The 26,697-nt window shown below is 38.2% G+C and overlaps 1 protein-coding gene across 1 annotated transcript; it reads right to left on the reverse strand.

Annotated features, from left to right (window-relative positions):
- Positions 1 to 13,043: 13,043 nt before the first annotated feature.
- Positions 13,044 to 13,715, reverse strand: LOC142643268 (uncharacterized). The gene has a single exon (XM_075817851.1). The coding sequence runs from the start codon at positions 13,713 to 13,715 to the stop codon at positions 13,044 to 13,046; it is 672 nt and encodes a 223-aa protein (XP_075673966.1).
- Between the last annotated feature and the right edge of the window lie 12,982 nt (positions 13,716 to 26,697).

The following is a 26,697-nucleotide window of genomic DNA, read 5'->3' on the forward strand; positions in this document are numbered from 1 at the left end:
AGCCTTGGGCCGAAACAACTTTTTTAATCCTCGATAGATACTAGCTATCGAGTTTTAAAATCCTGCACTTCAATATTTGAATCTTGGACAGATTTTCATGGCTTCAATATCTAGACTTGAACCTTGTTCCTTGAAGTATTAAACACATCCTAGATCTACCTAATTACAAGTGAAGTGCGTCTTGTCGAAGGATTAGCCAATTACATAAAATGTTGACATATGTTCCTAACATGAATCACATATGTCCTAACAAAAACAAGAATAATAAAACAGATTATACACAACCTAAGATCATATTAAAACGTGTCAAAAATAATTAAAAGCATCAAACAAAACAAATGTAACAAATGGAGAAACTATATATATCAAGAAAATTATTTGAATCATATTAAGCAATGGAGGAGTTCATGGAAAAGAGACTCACCTTGCTTTAAAATCACATATTTGAGACTATTTAACTGATCCCTCAGTGCCTACAACACAAAGATTAGATGGAGAAGACAAGCATAATCAAAGAACACAAAATATGTTAGTAATCACAACTCAAGAACAAAAGATTTTGTAAAGGATTTAGAAAAGAATTGGGAAAATAAACTTTCTACCTTATAACTAACTAAAGAGAGGTTTAATTTTGTAAAAAATGTTCTAAGGTGCTACCCTAGGGTTTTGAAAAGAGGAAAAAAAAAAGGTTTTAGAGAATATTGAGGCCCAAAATTAAACTCTCTAGCTAGAGTTTTGAATGGAAACATAAGATGAATATTTATAAGTTAAAATTAGAGTTTTCGGGGCTTTTTAATAGTCTTTGGACATTCCCAAAGGTTTAAGGGCTAGCCCACATCAAAAAATGATGTTTTGGACCCTTAAAAATGATGTTTTGGAATCTAGAAATTTGGCCTACGTATGCAAGTCTTGACCATGCGTATACATGCATAATTCATGCGTACACATGCTCTCTAGAAACCCTAACCTGACAACTTTGATGGCCCAACTTTAAACAGCTATAACTTATTCAATATAAATTCATATTAGGCAAAATTTGTGTTTAATTTGAAGCTTAGGATATCTACTTTCCAATGAAATAAATCTCACTAAAAAATTACTTGTGGATCAAAGGTTATGGTCAAAATAGTGAGCAAAGGTCATTTTTCATATTCGTTTTCAACGCGATTTGAGCACTTTTAAGTTGTAATTACTTTCAAATTATTTTGAACTCTTTAAATACCCTTGGTTGACATATGCAAGCTCATCATTGGGGTTAGGGACCAAAATTTATTAACGGGTACAAAATGAGGTGTTTAGAAATGATAGTTCGCAATGTGGTGTGCCATTGAAAAATTGTGTTTTGAATTTAAAATATTCATTTTTTTTAAAGTTATGAGAAGATGTTGTTGTAAAACAGAGTTTTAAGTTTTGAAATTTTTTTTTTTTTTAATTTCCAAAAGTGCCTAACCAAACGGACCCTATAAAAAAATTGGAGCAATTGTAGTCACTAGCTACTAATGTTTATATATATATATATGTAAAGAGAATGGAGAATGAATATAAAGCTAATAATCTTTTTGAAAAAAAATGTTTTATGTTTTATAGTGGTTTCATTAATCACGTATATACACTTATTATTGATTAACATTTTTTTCTTGATAAGTAGATAGTTGGAGAGAGAGAGAGAGAGAGAGAGAGAGAGAGAGAGAGAGAGAGAGAGAGAGAGATGTGGTGTTGAAACTCAAAACTACAAACACGAGGTACTACAAAAAAAAAAATACAATTATTATTAGATTATTACTTGAACTGATTAATATTTTAGTTGTACACTTGTACTATATTAAAAGTTACTTCTAAAAAAAACAAATGTAAAAAAAAAAAAAACAATTATAACTTGTGTGGGGAGTAAAAGGACCCAAGCGGGTATTTGGGCCTTTGGGCTCTAGCAAGGAGGGCCGATCTGTTTTTGAGCTAAGAATTTGTTAGTACTGCGAATCGACCCATACGCCGAGGGTTCGAGGGCACATCCGAGGGTGAGTTCCTCCACGGACATACCTAAGAGAACTCGGAGATTCACTACGAAGGTCAAGGCAGAATTCTGGAAAGACTGTTGGTTAAAAGGGGGAAACCCTGAACCTTCTAGATACACCGGTGTAAGAAAAATATCATGAGCAAAGGCTATCACCTCCACATTAAAGACTCTGCACCTACTTCCCTGGCCGCATTAATGGGGAAGTGACCCCCTGAACAGTAGAACTAAAACTTCTGGTCACTATTCAAAGGCACTAAGAGAAGAAATATCTAAAGGGGAGGGGGTTTGAGCAAAACGTGGAATAAAGCATCAGGAAAAGAAGTATTTAAGGGGGGTGAAGGTCAAAGAAAAGGGGGGCCAGTCTGTAACCAAAAAAGAAATTAAGAATTGTAATCTTTAAGAAAGAAAGAGAAATAATACAGAAGTAGTCCTCGGCTCACGTCCGAGGAGGTCCATCTGCAATTATCATTCATTATTTACAAGTGTTTGCACACCATAGCCTGTTATCAAGTTCTCAGTACTTTAAATATAGATTTCAAGCCCACACTCTACAAATTTCATTGTTTAAGGCTCATTGGGTCTGAGCCCATAATAGTCTTTGGGTCCAGGTGCAATTGTGCACTTACAACTTGTTATTTAAAGTTGTTCAAAAATTGTCCTAAACATAATATTTCTCTTAAAGGAATCCTTTGAAAAAAGAATGATAAACATTGTATGAAGGTAATATTTGTTTGATAATGGGCATATGATTCTCAAATTGAGACTCGTGCTATTGTACCATGCAATTAACTATGATGGGTGAGAGAATTTAAAAAGTAAAATGGTAAAAATTAAAACAATTTTATTTATGATTAAAAATAACTTCTACAACTTTTAATTTCATCAATTTTTTCCTATTGCACGGTGCACGGGATCTCAAAATCCGTTATTCTCACTGTTCCTTACTTTCTGTTGGTGCAAACATAATAGTAATGAAAATAATACAATAAGAATAAAATAGTCCATTAATCACTACAATTAAAAAGAATAAAATAGTATCACCGCACACAGGGGCAGAGCCAGGGGGTCGAGAGGGGGCACTTGCCCCCCCTGGCCCCACCCAAAAAAAGTGTTAATATTTACTTAACTTGCCTAAATGCATTTGAGGTAAAAAGATAGTACTACTACAAATGAAAAGTTAAAAAATTGTAGACATACAACCAGCTGCTTGCATAAGATGATTGGGAGCATAGCCCACTTATACCATCTTAAAATATAAGCCCATTCTATATTAACATAACCCAATTCTATTATTAAAATTAAAAAAAAAAAAACAAACAAATATTTACCTTGATGCATGTCTAACTTATAACCTCATATTGTTTGATTTTTCTACTCTCTTTCTTTGGTAACTTTTTAAATGCATTTCTTGTTTTGCAGAATAAATAAATGGTTAATAAATAGGATGGTTTTTCAAAAATAAGTATACATGTTAAGCTAAAATAAATAGACCTATAACATATAGCTTTACAAAAATAATAGAAATTTACCTAAGTTGAGCTTTATGTCTATCTAACAACTAAAAATCTTTCAATTCGTAAGTATAGTTATAGCTTTTTTTATAATTAAAATTTTAAAAGGATTATTCATGTAAATGAATTCCTAAATAGATAAATATAATATAATGAATTTGTTATTTTATTGGAAATTTTCTTGCATTTAAATACGGCTTAGCATACACATGAGTGAATTGTGTTATTTTGTAAATTGATCTCAAATACTATATGTACATATTCGCTTGCACATGTATAGATGTTCTTGTCAAATGTAATTTTTGCCCCCCCTCAAGTTAGATCTTGGCTCCGCCACTGACCGCACACCTTTGGTGCGATGGTCACTCCACATGTATAAGTGCTTGCGGAGTGTGGGGGGTAAGGGTCGGGGTTCAAGTCTTCAGGAGGGAGTTTCACACACACATACACTTAGATCATGTTAAAGTAAAAATTCTATCTTGTATAAAAAAAAAAAAGAATAAAATAATCTTTATTCTTTTTAATGTGATATTAAACATTTCACTAATTTCTCATTTTCCATATTAACTCTCATATTTTTACATTTATGGTGTAATATAAATTCATTTTAATTAATTAATATTAAAGTGCTCCCAACACTTTCACCAGGCAAGAAATAAGTATCACATGTGGCTACCTTGTACGAAGTTAAACTTTCTTTCTATGGTGATCATCATTGATCAAGTTGTTCTGTCATCTGTGCATATCACTAAATCGTCACGAAAACACATCTACCGTATCATGTTAATTAGTGGCTGCCACGTCAATTATTGTCTGATAAAGGGGGCCTCATATTGAGTCACCACCATCAAATTAATGGCATTCCTTGCATGGCATGCAATACCGATTATGCATGATAAATATACTAATATACTCCACTGATCATATATATATATATATATATATATGTGTGTGTGTGTGTGTATATGTGCGCGCGCGCGCGAGAATTTATATTGACAAACCTTTAGTTTAAAGAGATAAATTGTTAATTAATGATTTTGAAAGAGATTTGAAAATATACAGCATAAACAAGAGATAAATGAAAGGAAAAAAAAATTGGTTATACAAGGCCAATATACATTATAAGATATTATAAACCATTCACCGAGGCAAAAAAAAAAAAAAACCCTACTTTTAATTTTCCTGAATTCGAAAAGAGTACGGAGAGAGTGTTAATTAATTTCAGGGTTCAGGACTTAGGCTTCCCTGGCACTGGTTACTAGTTTATTTGTGATGAAGCACAAGTGTCACAATCCAAACCCAATACCCGGATTTGTGACCATGATCGGCATGCTAATATCAAGTTTAAATATGATATTAACAAGAACCAACTTAATTTTTACAAAAGCTTCCCTCTTTCTTTTCATTCTTTTTTCTTTACTTAAGTAATATAACCTTTTACTTGACATTCAGAGCATCTACACTGTACTCAACCAATAACACAAATCCACTAGTAATTCAAATTCTGAATTTGTCATAATACATCTCTTACTACTTTAAGATATACAACTTCTATTAGACCCTAAAATACACAATACTGCAAAGCTAAACATCAAATCACTAGTTTGGGATCTACACTTTTAAAACTAAAACCAGCTCCTTCCAAAACTTGACTAAGGCTCCCTCTGCTCCAAATTAAAACCTGTTGACTGAAAGTGTGGAAGGGGTGAGCAACACAGCTCAGTAAGGGTAAGATACATAAGAATTTAATAAGAATGCATGTAAAACAAATCATTTCATTTTACGATTATTCAGATAGGAGAATATCTTTTAATGCATAGTATTTTATACTATTCATAACAATAACTTATACGTTTTTCATAGAAAAATAATTGTTCTCCTTTTTCTTATCAGCATAATATTGCCAAAACCTTTCGAATTGAATTTCTTTCATTTCTTACAAAGTCACCAAATATAATATTGATTGTTTAAAATCATATACATACATACACATGTGTGTGTGTGTGTGTGTGTGTGTGTGTGTGTGTATATATATTCTTGTTACAAAATAATCATTTTAACTTAAATTAGATAATTGGTAACTTTGTCTTAAACTAGAAACATTTTAACAAATAAGAAGACTTTTCTTTATAAACTTTCTCTCGGAAAAATATTATAACTTTCATAGTCATAAAACTTAACGTTTCCTAAAGAACAGATATCTAATAACTTTTTAACGTAAACTTGTACTTTCGTCAGAAGTTTTATCTTTACAAAACACCAAAACATTTTTTATCAGATTCTTTAAAGCACAATAGAAATTCAGAAACTTTTATTTTTAAACAACAACTTTTCTTTTCATCATAAACATCTTTTCATGAGAGCTTTTAACTTTTCATAATGCATTTAAACAAATCATTCTCTCATGATTTATAAAATAATATAGCTGTTCATAACATATTGGTTAGTACGTATCTAATAAATCTGTACTTATTTGGGAGGCTTCTAGCACCACTGTGCTAGGCATCCAGCATTCTCTACAATGTCAGGTATTCCCCGGATCACATCATAATACATATCTTTCAACCATGGGGGTAGGTTGACTTCCTCTACAAGTTGGCCGTAACCAACAAGGGCGGGTACAGCAGAGCTAGTCCCACTTTTAATAGCCAATCATATAACATTTTCCATGAAAAACTAGTAATTAAACCCCTACTGGCAGAGTTCAGATCATCAAAGGACATAACCCGAAAACATTTCATGCTTATACCTCATACTGAAATTCATAGTTTGCATAACGTTTCATAATAAAAGCATTTCCATTGTTTTCTTTAAATATCATGTTCGTGAAATTAGGAATAGCATCAATATGCTTAAATCATATACATAAAGTTCCGAGAACTCACGAACACATCTTTGTCTGAAACATGATTATATGTCATATCTCTAATAAAAAACATTTTAATGCATAATATACTTTAAAATAACCTCATGACTTACCAAATGCTCATATAACTTATCCCTTACTTGAAAGTAGAGGAACTGAGAGCCTAAAGTCGAAGGAACTTAGACTTCGGTACTGGTAACACCTAAACCAAATATTAAAGCTTATTACTATCAGCTACTCCTTATAATAAACTTACACATTCATCTCAAAGCCTACTCCTAAAATTAAGGAAATCCTAATCCCACCTCAACAAGGTTCCCACAAACATACAAAGCACACATCAACAAATGATGTACCAAACTAAAGAAAACCAACATTCTCACATTAATCTCATATCTCTAGAAGAGCCAACTTCATTTAAAAATGTCATTTGAGATTAGGGCAATAAAGCATGCGTAAGCATAAAATCCTTTAAGCATAGTCATGTAACCATATACACTCACATGGTAATATACAACCCATTGAACAATACAACTTCATAAAAATAACAATCGGATGGTTTAGAGCCCCTCTTTGAGTACCAAATCTTGAACCAAGTTACACAAAATTTATCTATGATCTAAACATACCAAATGATGAGCATAATATATTATAGCTCAAGTCATTCCCCCTAAATTTAGAATTAAATACTCAAAGTTAGGCATGTCTCTTACTGTTCACTGTTTTATTCCAGCAGCATATGCCTTATTTGTAAAATACAAAAGGGCTATCAAAACACATCCAAACTTCATAAAATTTTACAGAGAAACTCCTTTGGATGTCTAGTAAATACCATATAGATTTAAAAGACAAATCATAAAACCATGATTTATTAAAAATCGTACAAGGCAACGTGCTCAAATCTGTCCTGACAGAAATTCATGCAACTTAGAAATTAAACCATTATTTTTGTATTAATGCAAATGCTGTGAGACCACTTCCATAACAACCATATGTGTCTTAGGATTCATAAAAACTACTCCTAGCATCCTAATTCACAGCAAATGATTTAATACATAATTTTCTTGTTGTAAACCCCAAATCTGTCACAGTGACAGCTTCAGTGCATCTTCTTACAAAATCCTCAACTAAATGCAATTGGTCTACATTTCATTTGGGTATTTTTATACCAATACTATAAACATTAAGATACATCATTAAGCATCCAGTAGACCATAACACCATCAATCTTTCAACTTACTAAAACATAATCACAATTTCAGCTTCTAGAATCAGATTTGAGAACAAAGAAGGGAAAATAACTTTTCTTTAAATTTACTTTCTACCCCTTAAAAAACTTATATTTCTAGAAAGGCCCAAAGTATAAAATAATTTTGCATATTAGCCCTTACCTTAAACACTTAATTAAACACCAACTATGTATGTAATAAATTAAACCACTTAAAATAGTTTTGTACATACTTAGTACATATATACATAATACAATTAGCTATTCAATTATTTATAATCTTTACAATTCTTATTCAATGGCATTATAAAATAATATGTTAATTAAATACTCTTATATTAATTTTAGAAATAAAGTGGCTTAAAATAATAATTAATCACTTAAACACGTAGTTTAACTATAAAGTTGGGTCAGGGTGTTACAACAAGTTCATCGGTTGTAGTGAGTTCGTCCAGATGGAGCTGGATGTTCGCTTGCGTTGCAATGGAAGTAGCGATTCCCTAAAATGGTCATCGATGTGGTGCCTGCCACAACGCCTTCGATGCCAAAGTCAGTATAAGAGAGTTTATAATAGTATGTAAGAGTAATTTTGTATATCTTGTAATTGTCTTTGTACCTTGTGTTGGCAATGCGAGGGCTTTATATATGTTGCTTTGGATTCTAGCCGTTGTGGTTGATGTTGTAGTGTCAATGCCTTTCTTGGTAACGCTCCTTGCTGAGTAATGAGGTTTTAATATGCCCTCAACGGTCTGTCCAACTGGTTTTGTAACTGTCCGGGACATTATTGGTGGCATTGAATGATCCTAATATCCTCGTTGGTGACGTGGATACTTGCTTAGGCTCATCGCAGAGAGCGGTCTCGTCCATTGCGTTGAACTCGGCCGTAGTTGATTTCGTCAATCCCATCAGATGCCTCCGAATTCTGTGGTCGTCCTGACTTGTCATGACGACCATAGAATATGAAAGGTTTATTGGATTGCAGGCGACTCTTGGGGTTTCACGCCGTATTTAAGGCGTAGTGGCGGCGATCTGTGTGTTGTGGCCACGTGGCATGTTTCAAATGGAGCAGTTTAATGCTCCCATTGTGACCCTTGGTTTTCCCGCTGGTTTTCAGTTTCTAGTGTTTATCTTTTTAATTTTTTTTTTTACCTTCTTATTTTCTCTTTTGCTCTGTGGATTCCGAGTTGCTATCGCTGTCGCCATTGTTGCCGTTTTCCTTCTGCAATTTTGCTTTCTTTCTCTGCTGCTTCTTGAGGTATGGCCTTTCTCTTTGTTGTTTGCCTTCCTTCGAGTAGATAATTTTTGCAATAATTTCTGATTCTCCTTTTGCTTTCTCGTGTTTTCTGTTTTTTTTTAGCTCGTTTGGAGTCCTATGTTTAGCAGTTCTGAGGTTAGGGCCCTCTATCCTTCCATTTCTTTCCTCTTTGCTCGTTTAGGGGGGTCCTTAGGAGCTTTCCCACACCTTGAGAAGTTCGTTTTAGAGGGTAATGGGTTGCGTGTAGTATTAGGCGATCTGTTGCCATTGTTGCGTCAATCACTTAATTGGTTTGAGGACTTGGTGAAGGAAAGGGGGGTGATGTCGGAGGTGAGATCGAGTGAATTAGAGACCGGGCTCTCGTCTAGCGATAGACCCATAGATGGTGATATTGCCGTCTCTGCCCCTCGGGAGATTAGGGCTTTTCATGCTCTCGAGGCCATGTGCAGTTTAGACAATGAAACGCTTTCTAGGTTCAAGGATAGATTTCAATTCCCGAATAGGGTTAGGGTTCGTCTGCAGAGTGAAGAGGATCGGGCTTGCCATTTTTACCCTGGGGAGGTATGCTTCTATGAGGTTGCCTTTCTTTGTGGGCTTAGGTTCCCTGTCCACCCTTTCCTTATGGAATTGCTAGGTCATTTTGGTATCGCTCCAGGGCAACTTATGCCCAATTCGTGGAGGATCATGGTCAGCTGCATGGGGATATGGCTAGCCGCTACAGACGGAGATATGATTAGGGTGGTCGAGCTTGTTTACCTATATCGTTTGAAAGCGTCTAAAGAACATGGGTATTATGAACTGGTGCCGTGGGAGAGAAGAACTAGGATCCTTCGGAATTTGCCCTTGTCATTCAGATATTGGAAGTCCCGGTTCTTTTTCATGTCTGGGGACGATTCGGAGACTCCCTCTAACGAGGTTTGGGGTGATCTCCCAAGGTTGCTCTGTCGGTGGAGTACCCCGAACTTAGGTGCGTCATTATTCTTCCCAACCTTTCAGCTTTCTATTTACTTATCGCCACTTGACCCTTATGCCCGTTGTTTTTGTGCAGTTAAGAGACGACCTAAGCTCAAAAGCAGGTACAAGAATTGGGTTGAGAAAGCGATCAAATACGCCCAGACAGTTGAGGATTTTGACTACCTGGTAGATCCCCGGACTCTTGGCTTCTACTGTCTTGGTCCCGAGCCATCCGCTTACGTTCTGCAAAATTTGGAAATAGAGGAGAAAAAGAGTAAGTATTGAGCTCGTCCATATTGATCTTTTTGTCATCTTTTCCTTCCTCCCCCCCCCCCTTTTGACTGTTTTCCTTTTACAAGAATGACTAAAAAATTCAAACAGGGGATGTATGCCTAGATGAGGGCTAAGAAGAATGAGCCCTTGTCCAAGCTCGGTACAAGGGGTGTACGAGTGATGGAAAGGGGGACCCCCATCATTACAGCCACGCCGTCTACTCCTGCTGTCGAGTCGACGAGGACGGCTTCGCCAAACGTTTCAATCGAAGAGATTCCTTCTCAACGGACAAAAAGGCAGAAGACCAGGGATAAGCAGAAGGAGAAAGTTGACTCCCGGTCTTCTAGCGTCTGGGATGATGCCAAGGTGGCACAAGCTCGGGTGCAGGACGTTTTTTCTGCTGACGACATGAAGGCACTGTCGAGAGTACTTGCTAGCGAAGTTGTGGGTCGTCATCTTCACAAGCTGGTTCAGGTACTGTGTTCTTATGACTATGCCTCTTTTATTCTTTTATGTTGTTTCTTGACATAGGTTTATTTTCAGGTGCTTGGGGAGAGTCTTCACATCACCTCTGAGTATCTCGCCTAGGATGCGAAGGTTGCTTCTCTACGTCTAGGATAGAGACCCTGGAGGTGGAGAATTCTACGTTGAGGAAGGATTTAATCTCCTCTATGGACGAGGCTAACTCTGCCAAGGAGAAGATTAAAACTCTTGAGGATGATCTCAGGGTAGAGAGGCAGCTTATTTTGGAGAAGGATGAACAACTATCTGTTGCTCGGGAAAAGCTGAAGGTTATTGCTGCCAAGGCTGTCGAGGGCTTTTAGCAAACAGAAGAGTACAACTCCGTGCTCGTCAGTTGGTACTTTAAAGGTTTCAAGCTTCTTTGTCAGTACATGATCAAGCACCCTTCAGGAGTAGACTTCGAAAGCCTTGACATGGAAGTAGTCGACCTGAAGATGGCGGCGGACGAGGCCACCCAATCTACAGCTTCTGAAGATGCTCCCAGGGACACTCTTTTACCCCCTCCAAATGGTGAAGACACTGCTGCTAATGTTTGACCCTGTTTCAAGTTAAATTCCTATTGTTTGCATTTTTTTTTGGTCTACTTGGTGTGTTTTGGGCTTTTAGTTATATTTTAAAAACAATATTTTTAGTTTGGCAACAATGCTTTTAGCCCATCGTTTATGGGCTTTTAATTTTAATGTTAGAGCAATGGTATTGGTCCTTTGTTTTTTGGGCCTTTAATTTTATTCACGATTGCAAACTTACTTGCACGTATTCCGACTCGTGGCTGCTTTTTGTGCCCTTTGTTTTACCTATTGCTTCTTTCTTTTCCTGTAACAGCACTTTACTGGAATTTGGCTTCGTCAATAGCTTTCGTTAGTCTGGGTGGATCTTGTTACTTTTTGTAGTCGTCGGTAACTTATATCCGTCAAGGCGGAATCATGTTACTCTTTGTAGTCATTTTTGAGATTGTCTTTTGGCTTTATCAGTAATGTACGTCCGTCTAGGCGGAATATTATTACTTACCTATTTTTAAGGTTACCTTTTGGCTTTGTCAGTAATGTACATCCGTCTTAGGTGGAATCTTATTACTTGGCCTTTTTGAGATAATCTTTTGGCTTCATCAGTAATTTACATCAGTCTAAGCGGAATCTTATTACTTAGCCTTTTTGAGATAACCTTTCGGCTTCGCCAGTAATGTACATCCGTCTTAAGCGAAATCTTATTACTTCGCCTTTTTGAGATAATCTTTTGGTTTCGTTAGTAATTTACATCCGTCTAGGCGAAATCTTATTACTTAGCCATTTTTGAGATAATCTTTTGGCTTCATCAGTAATTTACATCCGTCTAGGCGGAATCTTATTACTTAGCCATTTTTGGTTTTTGTGGCTTACAGTTGATCAGACCTGTTTACATGAAGACATTAGCCGAACAGTTCTTTTATTAATTTCAAGAATGAATACACTTATTTGTTACATCTGTTGGTGGTACTTCTTCAAGTGCTCAATGTTCCATGGTCGTGGGAGCCTCTATCCGTCTAAGGTCTCCAGGTGATAGCTGCCTTGCCTGGAGTAGTGGACGACTCAGTAGGGTCCTTCCTATGTGGGGCCGAGCTTTCCCTAGGTAGAGTTTCTAGTCGCCGTAGTGACCTTAAGCAGGGCGAGGTTGCCTATGTCAAGTCGTATGAGCTTTACCCTCTTGTTGTAGTATTCGACCATCTTCTGCTGGTACTTCGTCACCCTATCAGAAGCTCTGTCTCTTACTTTGTCCAAGCAATCCAGGTTGATTCGTAGCTGGTCGTCATTGTTTTCTTCATGGAATACCTTTCACCTAATGCTGGCCACACCTACCTCGACCGAGATTACTGCTTCAATGCCATAAGTAAGCATGAAAGGGGTTTCTCCTGTTGGGGTTCTCGCCGTTGTTCTATAGGCCCACAAGACATTGGGCAATTCTTCTGGCTAGGCACCCTTCATGTCGTCCAGCTTGGCTTTGATAATCTTGAGCAGTGTTCGATTTGTCACCTCCGTCTGTCCGTTCGCCTGAGGATGCCCTGGGGATGAAAATTGGTTCCTGATGCCTAGGCCTGAGCAGAAGTCCCTGAAGCTTTGGCTATCGAACTGCCGCCCATTATCTAATATGATCGTCCTTAGGATCTCGAACTTGCAAATTATATTCTTCCACACAAAGCTTCGGATTCGTGCTTCGGTAATGGTTGCTACCGCTTCTGCTTCGACCCATTTTATGAAGTAATCAATTGCAACTAGTAGAAATCTTACCTGACCTTTACCTAGGGGTAGTGGGCAGACGATGTCAATTCCCCATTGTGCGAATGGCCACGGAGATTATATCGTTGTCAGTCTTTCTGCTGGAAGTTGTTGGACGTTCTCGAACCTCTGACATTTGTCACACTTCTTTACGAGTTCTACTACGTCCACCTACATAGTTGGCCAGAAATAACTTGTTCGAATGACCTTACTTACTACGGACCTGGGGCCAGCATGGTCCCCACAAATTCCTTCGTGGATTTCTTCCAGGATGTACTTAGCTTCTTCTTCATCGACACACTTCAAGTAAGGCATGGAGAAGCCTCTCTTGTATAAGATGTCATTTAGGATCGTAAATCTAGCTGCTCTCTTCTCGATCTTCTTGGTCTCCTTGGCGTCCTGAGGGAGGTTCCCATCTTGGAGAAATGACACGATTGGCGTCATCCAGCTGTTTATGCTATGGACTGCAAATGCTAGAACTTCTTTGATGTTGGGACGTTTCTGAATCTCCATGTCGAACTCCATTCTTGTTGACCCTTCCTCTGACGAGGCCATTTTTGTGATCTCGTCTGCTGTCATGTTCTGGCCTCTTGGGATCTGTGCGAACTCTAATTTATCAAATTCCCAGGTTAGATGTTTCATCAGCTTGAGGTATTTCTGCATTTTTTCCTCATTTGCTTCATACTCTTCTTTGATCTGCCCTATTACTAACTTCGAGTCACTTTGGATATGTAGGTTCTTAGCCCCGAGTGCCTTCCCGAGTCTCAGCCTCGTCAGTATTCCTTCGTACTCGGCCTCGTTGTTGGTAGCTGGAAACCTCAATTGAACTTCGTATCTAAGCATTTCCCCATCAGGGGTGTTTATGATGACTCCTACTCCTCCCCTCTTTTGAGCTGACGAACCATCAGCCTAGATCATCCACCATTCTGTCTCATTGTTGGGATTGTCATCTTCTGGGAAGGTGAACTCAGCAATGAAGTCCATCAGAGCTTGTGCCTTGATGGCTATTCTGGGGTGGTACTCGATGTCGAATTGGCTGAGCTCAATTGCCCATTGGACCATTCTCCCAGCTACCTTAGGCTTGTTCATGGACTTCTTGATGGGTTGGTCTGTCATCACCAGGATGGGGTTTGCTTCGAAATGCGGTCGTAGCTTGCGCGAAACTACTATTAGGGCAAATGCTATCTTTTCAATCCTGGGATATCTGGCTTCTGCTCCTTAGAGAGCTTGACTGACGTAATAAACTGGGAGTTGTTTCTTGTCCTCTTCTCGAATTAAGGCTGCACTCACGGCCGCAACTGATGCTGCTAGGTATAAATACAAATTTTCTCTCTCCTTAGATGGACTTAAGAGGGGTGGATTGCTCAGGTAATGTTTGAGTTCTTGAAATACTGCCTCGCATTCGTCAGTCCAGGCGAAAGCTTGCTTCAATGTCTTGAAGAAGGGTAGGCATTTGTCCGTTGCTTTAGAAACGAACCTATTGAGGGCTGCAATCCTTCCAGTGAGTTTTTGGACCTCTTTGACGGTCTTAGGTGATGTCATGTTAAGTATGGCATGAACTTTCTCCGGGTTGGTCTCTATTCCTCTTTGGGACACCACGAATCCTAAGAACTTCTCCTAGGATACACCGAAAACACACTTGCTAGGATTCAACTTCATTTGGTATTCTCTGAGGGTGGCAAACGTTTCCTTCAGGTCATCTAGATGGCCAAGCTCTTCTCTACTCTTGACGAGCATGTCGTCTACATACACCTCCATATTCCTGCCAATCTACTTGTTGAACACCTTGTTCACTAACCTCTGGTAGGTTACCCCTGCATTCTTCAGCCCGTAGGGCATCACCCTATAGCAATAGAGCACTTGACTAGTGATGAAAGCAATTTTTTCTTGGCCGTCTTCTTCAACCATTTTTATCTGGTTGTACCCTGAGAAAGCATCCATGAACGTCAGAAGCTTATGCCTAGCCATAGAGTCCACTAGTTGGTCTATTCTTGGTAGTGGGAAGCTATCTTTCGAGCAAGCTTTGTTTAGGTCCATGAAGTCCACACACATTCTCCATTTCCCATTTCCTTTCTTCACTAGCACGATGTTGGCAAGCCAATCAGGATAGTAAACCTCCTGGATAGAGCCCGCTGATAGTAGCTTGTTATCCTCGTCTGTAATTGCTTGGTTTCGTTCTGGGGCGAAGACTCGTCATCTTTGTTGGAAGGGCTTTTTCTCCAAGTCTACGTTCATCCTATGCTGGATAACTTTTAGGGATATGCCTAGTATGTCCTCGTGACTCCATGCGAAGACGTCCAGGTTTTCTTTGAGAAATTGGACAAGCCTTGTTCTCATCTCGGGACTTAGCGTCGTCCTTATTCTTGTCATCCCGGTTGCTTCTCCTTCGACCAGTTCCACTGTCTCCAGGGCTTCCACTTTATCTTCTTCTTTCTCCTCGATTATCCATGTATGGTTCTCCTTTACAGCAAGAACGGCTTGGTAGCATTCCCTGGCCAGGATCTGATCTCCTTTTACTTCACCAACACCATTCTCAGTTGGAAACTTTACCTTTAGGCAATAGGTTGACGTGGCTAACTTCCACCGGTTAAGCGTGGGCCTCCCAATAATCACATTGTAAGATGATGGGCAATCTACCACTAAGAAGTCCAGCTGACGGATTAACTGCCTCGGGTAGGTCCTTACTGTCACTGTCAACGTCACTATGCCCTTTGGGTACCACCTATCTCCACTGAAGTTGACGAGGGGGGAGTCAAATGGGCACAATCTTCTTGGATCTAGCTTCAGCTGCTGGAACGTAGGTAAGTAGATGATATCTGCGGAGCTACCATTGTCTAGGAGGATTCTCTTGGTATTGAACCCTTCAATCGTGAGCATGATGACCAAGGGGTCATTGTGAGGCTGCTTCACCCCTCTAGTATCCTCTTCATTGAAAGATATGTCCTGGTTCGTCCGTCTCTGCTTGAACGGGGGTATCATGTGGACGTTATTTACTTGCCTCTGGTATGCTTTTTTAAGTGATTTGAATCATCCTCCAGCGAATGGTCCCCCTGCGATCGTCTTTATCTCCCCGATCACATCCTGTGGTGGCTGGAACGGGTGATCACCATTCTTGGACGAGGATTCGTGTTGTTGCTTATTGTCGTCCCTGAACTTGCTGGGCTCTCCCTTTTTCACATACTTCTACAATTTTCCTTTCCGTATCAACTTCTCTATTTGCTCTTTTTGGTCCTTACAATCCTTCATGTAGTGGCCGTGATCCTTGTGGAATCGGCAATATTTGTTCTTGTCACGCACGTTGGGGGATGAATGTAATGGCCTTGGCCATTTGAGGTAGTGCTCATCCTTAATTTGCGTTAAAATCTTATCAACAGGCATAACTAGAGGAGTGAATTTTACCGTTCGTAGGGTTCTCTCATCTCTCCTTTTGCTCCCGTTAATTGACCGACGATTTGGACGCTCCCTCTTTCATCCATTACGGTTGTCCTCCCTCTTTCCCTTCTCTTCTGCTTTCTCCACATCTTTAATGGCAACTAGCACGTCCTCAGCATTCATGTACTTCTACGCCTTAAAGAGCATCTTCGCCATCATCTTAGGAGGATTCTTTGCAAGCGAGACTACGAACTCTCTGGATTTCAACCCAGCTTTAAAGGTTGTCAGCTACACTTTGTCGTCAACTTCGTCCACCTCCAGTGTTTCTCGGGTGAAGTGTTTCACATACGACCTCAAGATCTCTTTCTCCCCTTGCTTGATAGTGAGCAAGTGGTCCACTGGTCTCCTCGGGTGTTGTCCGCCGATGAAGTGGCGCAAAAAGGCACTGCCCAATTGTTCGAAGTTATCGATGGATGACGTTGGCAACTTCGTGAACCATTCCCTTGCAGCTCCTTTAAGAATGGTGGGGAAGGATCGACACAGGATCTTGTTGGGGGTTTGTTGGAGGCCCAGAGTTGTCTTGAAGGTGTTGAGGTGATTCAGAGGATCTTTCAAACCATCAAACTGTTCAAGCTGAGGTAGTCGGAACTTTGATGGTACAGGGCACTCCAAGACTGCTGAAGTGAAGGGTGAATCTGTCGTCCTGACCATTCTGTCCAAGCTCTGATCCGTTTTTCCTCTGATGGCATTTCTCAACTCGTCCATCTCTTTCCTCATCTCTCGGAGGGGATCTGCGCTCGATTCATCCTGAATGGTGGGCCCTCGGCGGTCGCTCCTTCTATGGCTATCACCCACGTCTTCGAGGTTGGTCCTAGACCAATCCTCTTCCTACTGAAATCTTTGCCGTATTTCCTGGTTCTGTTTGGTGAGCTCTTCAACGGTAGCCATAAGAGCTTGAATTTGCAGAGCTAGGGATGCAAAATCTTGGTTGGACTCAATCTGAGTGTAATGGTTGATTGGAAACTACGTACTTGAATCTGGATACGAGAATGTCGTTCCCACAGACGGCGCCAAACTGATGAAGCACAAGTTCATCAGTTGCAGCGAGCTCTTCCAGATAGAGCTGGATGTTCGCTTGCGTTGCAATGGAAGTAGCGATTCCCTAAAATGGTCACCGGTATGGTGCCTGCCATAACGCCTCCGATGCCAAAGTCAGTATAAGAGAGTTTATAATAGTATGTAAGAGTAATTTTGTATATATTGTAATTGTCTTTGTACCTTGTGTTGGCAATGCGAGGGCTTTATATATGTTGCTTTGGATTCTAGCCGTTGTGGTTAATGTTGTAGTGTTAATGTCTTTCTTGGTAACGCTCCTTGCTGAGTAATGGGGTTTTAATATGCCCTCAACAATCTGTCCAGCTGGTTTTGTAACTGTTCGGGGCATTATTGGCGGCATTGAATGATCTTGATATCCTAGTTGGTGACGTGGATACTTGCTTAGGCTAGTCTCAAAGAGCGGTCTTGTCTATTGCGTTGAACTCGGCTGTAGTTGATTTCGTCAGTCCCATCAAATTGTATTGGGTAGATTATTTGTACCTTATTACTCATCTTCTTACGTACATGCTTGAAATAGATAAAAATCAAGATTTTATTAGTTCATTTCAAGTGTGTGTAAAAGTGTGAGTAATAAAGTGTGTGTATTAGTATTTTCCCATTTGTATTATTTAGAACTTTCAATGATCTCGACATAGTGACACTATAATCCCCACACTACTTTTTATTTGCTCTTGAGAATCAATAATAATGTGTTAATGATAAATACGTTTGGTGCTAAACTTTCACATTTGTTGTAAGTGGAAGAGGATACTGTTTTTTCTAACCTTTAATCAAATAAAATAATACTGTTTTAGGATGCATGATACATTTATTTTGTGTTCATATTATATATATTTGATCCACAAATGGACTAAACTCTTTGATAAAGTGTACAAATATGTTTTTATAAACTGAAAACATAAGCCAATGTGACTGCCCTTGCGATAAATCTAAAAAGTGATCGCGAATAGTTCCAATAATGAGAATTTCCAATTTAATGGACGAAGGAAATTGCTCAACTACCCAAGAAGACTAGAAGAGTAGTTTTCTTTTTATGAAAGAAGAGTAGTTAAGAATCTTGCAAAATTGAAGCAAATGATAAGTCGAATGAGGTGCTTATCTTAAGCAGAAAGTTAATAGGTCCAATAATTTTTAAAACTTTTGAGTGGGGACAAATACCTATTTGCAATATTCGAAAGAAATGCGCGTACCAAGTTGACTTATATTTATCTATAGCTAGAAATTTTTAAAAATTTTATAAAGGGATATGATAGTAAATTACTTTAGAAATTTTTTTATGAAAAACCTAAAAAGTGATTAAATTTTTTAACAATTTTTTGTAAAATTTTTCTTAAAATAGATAATTGAATAAATTTATAAATAGGATATTTATTTAATAAAGCATGTTTACCTTCACATTTTTTTTTTTCAATAATATTAGTATCCTACACTACTTCTACACATAATTTGTCATAACTATATTATGTGAAAGACGGTTAAATGAAAAAAGAAAAAGAAAAAAAAGAGTCGATGTGATAGTAGTGACATATAGTTAATATCACAATTTGGCAAATGAATCAGAATATAGATACCGAATATATATATATATACACACACGTAAAAGTATATAATATTAATATTATTACATTTTATTAAGAATATTGGTCCAATTTTATTCTGTGAATAGAAATTCTGTTTTTGAAAGTGCAAAACAAATATTATTAAAAGCTAAGCCACTACACTGCATGGAGAGCAACACTAGTATTGTGCATAGTTCAACTCCAAACTCCTTCTCATAACTCCATTACTCATATCCTCCTCAGTCAGTAGCAAATAGCCAGTGATCTTCAACCACATTTCTCATATACTAAGAACCATGGTGGTTGGCTGGTTGCTAAAACTGAAACCAATAAACTATTTGCCCGTTTGGATACAGCTTTTATGGCTGCGTTTGCGTTTTGCTTCCTTCTTTTTTTTTTTTTTTTTTTTTTTTTCAAACCCAGCCGCAAGGTTTGACTATTCAGCCATGAACAGTGCACAAATGCACTGTTCATGGGTCCCACAAATTTCACTTTTTAACAACTTTTTCATTAAAAATGGGTCCCACGGTACTATTCACACATTTAAAAATTATTTTGCTACAGTGTTTTCAGTTTTCAGTTTCAGCAAAATAAGTTCTATCCAAACGGACTCTATATGTAGCAGGGTGCGTTTCTGGATTCGGGTGAGGGTGCGGGTGCCGGTGTGGGACTTGGCAATTTTTGAAAAAGTAGGGTGCAGGTGCGGCAAGATGCAGCGATTAAAAATTTTCTAAAAATATTTTTATTTATACTTTTAATATATTGCTAAGCATACTTTTTGAGCTAATTTTTAGAACTACCAATCCAAGTAGCTTAGATTGGCTTGAAAATTGTTTTTCCACTCTCTCATAAAAAATTAGCCCATAGATAATGAATACAAGCCCAAAGGGTTTAGCCGTTTAGGTTTACTTTTTCTCTCTATGTAAATATATATAAACATATCATTTAGGGCTTTTGGCTGCCTCCTCCACCATTCTTCTTTCTCAATGTCGCAACGTGAGAGACAAACAGAGCCAAAAAAAATGAAGACCATCTTGTCACAGAGACCATGGACATCCTAGAATGCTAAGGTTATCAAGGTGGAAGGCCCACTTGGCAAGCTCATAAGAAACTTCAAGCACCTGAACTTGGATTTCGACATCATCACCGATGAGGAAACTGGGAAGCAAAAGCTGAAGATCAACGCTTAGTTCGGTTCCAGGAAGACCTCCGCCGCCATCCACACCATGCTTAGCCACGTCGGTTCGGCCTGACGCGGTGTGTTTCGGCAGTATCTTTCCCCGATATGGACCGAGTCGGCGCGAGTCGGCGCGAATGGGCGCATGTCGGGAAAAGAAGAAAAAAAAATTGGATGCTTAGTCCAATAAGAATTATACAAACCCATAAACAAATAGCCTTTTAGAGTAAAGACGTTGCTGGCTATAATCTGAAACCCGTAAGCTTGATCGATCGAGACATCAGTCGAGCTTTAATAAATCTCGACAGATTGACCTTCTGTCGAGGAGGTATTGAGACCTGCAGTTTGCACTTTTCTTGAGCAGTTCTTAAGTAATCTTCATGTCTTCAATTTAACCACTTATAATGATCATCTTGAACCTACTTAGATTTACCTAAATACAATTAAAGTGCATTTTGTTAAAGGATATGCCAATTACATAAAAATATATCACCAACATAAAACACGACAAGCCTGAACTAGATGATGAGTGTTTAGCTTGGCTGGACAAACAACCATTAAATTTCGTTCTTTTTGTGGCACTTGGAAGTGGAGGGACTCTCTTAGCTACACAACTCACAGAGTTGGCTTGGGGTTTGGAATTGATTCAACAAAGGTTTATATTAGTGGCTCGTAAGCCAATTGATGCGAGCACCTTAGCTACATTTTTTAATGTGGGTGAAGATATTAATGTTAATGACCCAAAGGCTTATTTTCCTTATGGGTTTTTAGAGAGGACAAAGGAGCAGGGTTTGGTGGTTCCGACTTGGCCACCACAAATTTTAGTGCTTCAACACCCATCAACTGGTGCTTTTTTTGTCTCACTGTGGTTGGAACTCGAATCTGGAGAGCATGACTCACGGTTTCCCTATGATTGCATGGCCTTTTCATCATCTGAAGACTCATCTGTGTCACTGTTCTTGGTCTTCAATACCATGCTTTTACCCTTTCCTAATCCTTGTCAAACCCAACCCATAGGTCTGCAAATCACTAACCAGCTCTGTCAAAGGAATTTTGTCGATGTCCTTTGATTCTTCAATAGCGGTGATCTTGGCATGAAATCTCTCGGGTAGAGATCTGAGTACCTTTCTCGCAATATTGCGGAAAATAAAGTTGACACGGTGATTTGTTTACCAATGAGGAAAACCTCCAAGGCAAAAACTTCACCGGTGATTTTAAGGTCACCACTTCCAAGAATTCGCTATTATCACGACAAGCGGTTACAAGTAAAGGAATCTCAGTACCTTATACCAACCTATAGTTGAACCCTTATCCCAATACACAATTGGACTTGTTCTGTAGTGATAATCTCTCATATTAATGCACAGCTCTTAGTACTTGACTAACCAATTGATACGCGGATCCCAGTACGCAACTTAATTACCAACTTGAGAGAGATGTTGGCTACAAAGTTCTTCAGTTCATCAACACGATAAAGATCACGAAGCTGCTTGGTCAAAAAACCTAACGGCGTACAAATGCAGTAGCTTTTTCTAGAGAAAGAAGAACTAGGGCAAATTAGGTTTCCGGTCATACTTTGCATGAACAACTCTTTGCTTCACACTCGTACAACTGTGCCACCTGTAATGACCCTTAAAGTAATCCTAATGTATGTTTAGGGTTGTGAGAAAAAAAGCCCAAACATCTATTCACGGATTGGATGAAAATCAGAGCTGAAAATCTGTTTTTCATAAATCTCGATAGATACCCTATCTATCGAGCAGCTGTCGAGCAATGGGCTAAGATAGCTTTTTAAACCTTAATAGATACTAGCTATCGAGTTTTAAAATCCAGCACTTCATCACTTGATTCTTGGACAGACTTGCATGGTTTTAACAATTGAACTTGAAACCTTGTTCCTTGAAGTATTAAACACATCCTAGATCTACCTAATTACAAGTAAAGTGCGTTTTGTCAAAGGATTAGCCAATACATGATGACGTATGTTCCTAACATAAAACACATATGTGCTTACAATTTCCCCATTTGGCAATTCGTGACAAAACCATAACAAACAAATGAACATATGAGAGAAGTCATAAATCACTCAACTCATACTCACTTGTTGAATACAATAAAATCTATCTTAACACAAACTCTTGAAAAACTTTGCAAGAAGAGAGTTCATGGCAAGGAAGACTTTGACAACCTATATTTCTGAAACACTTAACATATAACTCAACAAGGAATCTTAGTATGAAATAGAAACAAAAGATTGCATAGAATATATAAGAAGCATGTGCATAAAGAGAGAAAAGAAACAACACATGAAGAGATCGGTGAAAATGTAATAACAACCTCTACACACACACACACACAAACATATATATATATCATCAATAAGTACAAGGTTTGCTATCATAAAGTGGTCACAAGAACAAAGGTACATGAACAAAGTATCAAAAAGATAACGAAAAGAAAAGATACATAAGTCCTCACTACATCCCTGAAAAAAATATAGACACTCCCCTTAACAAAAATCTCCTACACTACTCTCCCCCTAAATACATGACTACTCTCATATCCCAAAACTACTCCCATTTTTTGTCATGAATGACAAAGGGCAAGTAACTCAAGCAGTCATCTCATCAACATTAGAAGAGCTAGTACCATCATCCTCATCATCACTGCCATCAAAGCCACCATTGTTATCCTCATCCTCAAAAGTCTATGGAGAAGGAGTGGAAGACTCAACGAAGCCACAAATGAGAGGACTTATCACTAAAAGTGTCACCTAACACAACTCATCACTAAGAGTGTCAAGGCAACATCCATGTGCTGAAACTGTACCATAATCGCCTTGAGAGTCACACCATCCGCAGAAGAAGGAGCGGATGTGGATGGAGTTGAAGAAGCTGGAGCTATCGCTGTCTCAGTCCGTGGCCGCTTCGGTTGAAGCTGGGCCTCACTCCGTCTGACAGTCGTCTCATCAATGGCACACATGATAGGGAAATTATTGGAAACGAGAAAGGAGGCAAAAAAAGGGGGAAAGATCCTCATGATAGCTGAAGGAAAGATAAGCTTATAACTGGTCGTCGTATCCTTATAGACTTCTATAAGGGAGAGGATGAAATGAGAAGGGAAGTCTATAGAGAGGTTTTCTAGGAGGGATAACAAAAATCGAGCACAAGGCTCTATGATAGAGTTATAATGAGACAAAGGATGGAGAACAAAAGTCATCACTATGTTAAGAAACCTCGAACCTTTAGCAAAGGTCGAGCAATGGGTGTTCTGATGATTACCCCAAGAAGAAGGAGTCTCAATGAACAGAGATATAAGCTTGTCTTTAGACACAGTTTTAAGATGATTACAGCCGGGATAGTTAGGATGTGCTACCCTTGGGACATGAAGCACCTTAGATTCAATATCTGGAGTGACCACAATGTGCATACCTCAAATGCGACTAGAAAAATGAGGTATTAAATAATCAAATCCATGCATATTGGAGTAGAACTCCTGTATGATCATGGAAGGACAAGTGACCACGACGTCATACAATGACTCCCAATCCCTACTGTAGATGACAGTGGGAAGGTCAGTATCGAAGAAATCTGTTAAAATGACTTGGTGTTCCGAATGAATGCCTTGTCGAGAGAAGTTCTCCAAGAAGTCCTTATGGACTTTCTCATCATGGAATCAAAGATGAGAAGGAGAAGGATCAAAGGAAGATGCCCCGAAATGAAGGTGATTCTGGGACAGAGTGGATTTACGCTTAGGTGCCATGATGTAGACTGAAAGAATGAGAGAGAATGAGGCAAGTAGAAGAGCACCAAGCAATTTAATATAAGCATATGAAGAAATGAAGGTATGTCTGCATGAAAAATGCATGAACATGTGACATACAAACTTAAAAGCATCATGGGCTTAGCCCAATCCAAACCTACCAACACACAAGTTTGCAATAATGTAAACACACATCTAAAATGCATGATCATTGAAGATCAATTATACAAAACCCATCCCAAAATTTTGCACAAACCTCATCAAATTTGAAAAACCCCAAAAAAATTTCAAAATCCCAAAAACCTAGGTCTAATGCAAGAAATGCATGAACAATGAAGGATTAAAGACCATTACTAGAGAAGAAAAGCTTCTCTAGGCCGAAAATCTATTGGAAATAAAGTTTGGAGTGAGAGAGAGCTGTTTAGAAAGGTGAGAGGCCAGAAAGGATCGAGAGAGATCGAGAAAAATGAAGGAGAAATCGCACTAACCCTTTATATAGAAGTCCATAATTTTCAACAAATCGAGAGGTGTCGAAATTTAAAGTTTAACAGATACAGCTATCGACAAGCTATCCAAAGGTGTCCATAGCAAAAGGGGCTTGATGGATCGAGAAACTATTGAGCATTTATCGAGGAGACAAAAACTTTTTCGATGGATCAAGAAACTATCGAGATTGCAATGAAAAGAAGCTGAAAAGCTCGATAGATAGCCTAGCTGTCGAGAGATGTCCAGCAACTATCGAGATTGCTTAAAAACAGTTTTTCAAGAAGAGAAAAACAAATACATGAATGCAATCAAGCATGCTATACAACCAAGGATCCAAAAAACATTTTAAGCTCTCAAAATCATCTCTCAATCAAGAAAAATGTCAAGCATTTAGATTCAAAACACACACACACACACACACACACACACACACACACACACACACTAAACAAGTCTAGCCAATTTTATATTTCAAAAAACAAGTCAAGACAGTTTAGTGGGTATACATTAATACATGTATTTCTTGTAATGACCAAATCACATTGTACTTGCACATGTATCAAGAGTAGCAAATAATATCGCGTGTTGTGTGTGAAAAACATCTCAAGATTGCATAAGCGTCTACATGTTATAACGATTTGAGATATGAGCAAATCAATTGAACTCACACATGATCATAACTGCTTGATGGGGATTATCACCTTCAAGGTACATCCTATAACTCTCACATCTCCTAGAAGACACGCTTACAATCATATATAAAGCATTTTGATTTTTTTTTTTGCTTTTATTTTTCTTTGTATATTTTATTTTAAGCATATCATGCATGGGCATACAAGAGAGATAAAAAAAATATTCAATTATGTTAAGCTTTTGTCATTGTACTTCTGTTATGGCGAAGCATATAGATGTCATTTCATAATTGACAGGCAACAGTGGTGGAATGGTTATTTATGTTTTTCTCTTAGGATTTCCTAGTCTTTCCCATCAAAAAGAGTTATACGAGTTAAGTGCAAGAGATTGCTTAATCTTACTCATCACAAACACGAGTCACAAAACTCACTTGCTTAGTCATGCATAGAGATGCTCATCTAAGCTACAAGAGATACAAAGTTTAGAAAACTTTATTTCATTGGCCATTCAAGGTACACAAATACCAATGTATACAAACACACACTGATCTATATTTTTCTGATTTTTCAATTTTCTTTTTTTTTTTATGAAAAAAAAAAAACAAAATAAAGCAAAACTGTAAACAAAAAAACAAAAACAGGTTAAGCAAAGTAGTGCATAAAAACTAAACTGGCTCAAAACAATAAAGAAAAACACACAAGTAATGCAAACACAAAAAAATGACAAGGAGAGAGAGAAAAGTGACTAAATCACTTATAACCTTTTTCTTTCCACACCTTGGAAGAACCTTTCCCTTTAGCGAACCCTTGAACCGGCGGTGAGGGGGAAGAATTGCAACTATTAAAGTTCGAAAGGAACATGAGGGTTTTGAGGAGATCTCCAAGAGGAGCAAGAGAGGATGGAAACTGACTCTAGTTTCCCGATAAGACCATGCTATTACTCTGCTGAGTGGCTAGCCACATATAGCAATTTGGTCGAGTATGTCTAGTTGCTCCGCAGTGATGGCAGAGATGCTGCTTCTTCTGTTTAGGCTTTTGAGTGTTACCCTTATTAGTCCTAGGGTTTTTAGTTTCTTTCTTAGCAAGCTTAGGGGGTGCTCCTAAGATAGATTTACCCTTGTCTATATTCTCACTAGCTAACATAGTTTTGACATTATTGTTCTCAAATTCAACATTATTAGCAGGAGAAACAAAAACAATAGTACTAGAGGAAGCAGTATTAGGAGAAGATAAATCATATCCTGAGTTAGTTTGATTAGAAGCAAATTTCTGAAGGCTTAGCATCTCATCAAGTTTTCACTTGAAGTCCTCTCTAGCTAAAATCTGACTTTAAATAGCTCTGCCCCAAGCTTCTTGGTCTTCTCAGCCAAGAAATTATTCTCAAAACACAGTGCTCTAATAGTCTAATTGGCTTCATCAAACTTTATGGAGATTTCTTCTCGTTCAAACTCTACCTCACTGAGTTTCTTTGTGGCCAACTTATATAACTTCTCATGCTTTTCGGAGACCTTGTATAACTTTGCATAAGCTATGTGGATGTCATCTTATTCATCCATCTTCTCAAACTTTGAGTCCACCAAGCCCTCTTCTTCATCCACATTTTCTACAACCCCCTCAGTAGGATTGATAGTGGCGGTGAAGGCATTTAGGATTCTATTATCCTCATTTTCAAAATCATCCTTATTTTCGGAATCATTCTCAGGTTCAGTGTCGCTCAAAGT

Source organism: Castanea sativa, chromosome 1, assembly GCF_040712315.1.
Source record: "Castanea sativa cultivar Marrone di Chiusa Pesio chromosome 1, ASM4071231v1".
NCBI classification, from domain to species: Eukaryota; Viridiplantae; Streptophyta; class Magnoliopsida; order Fagales; family Fagaceae; genus Castanea; species Castanea sativa.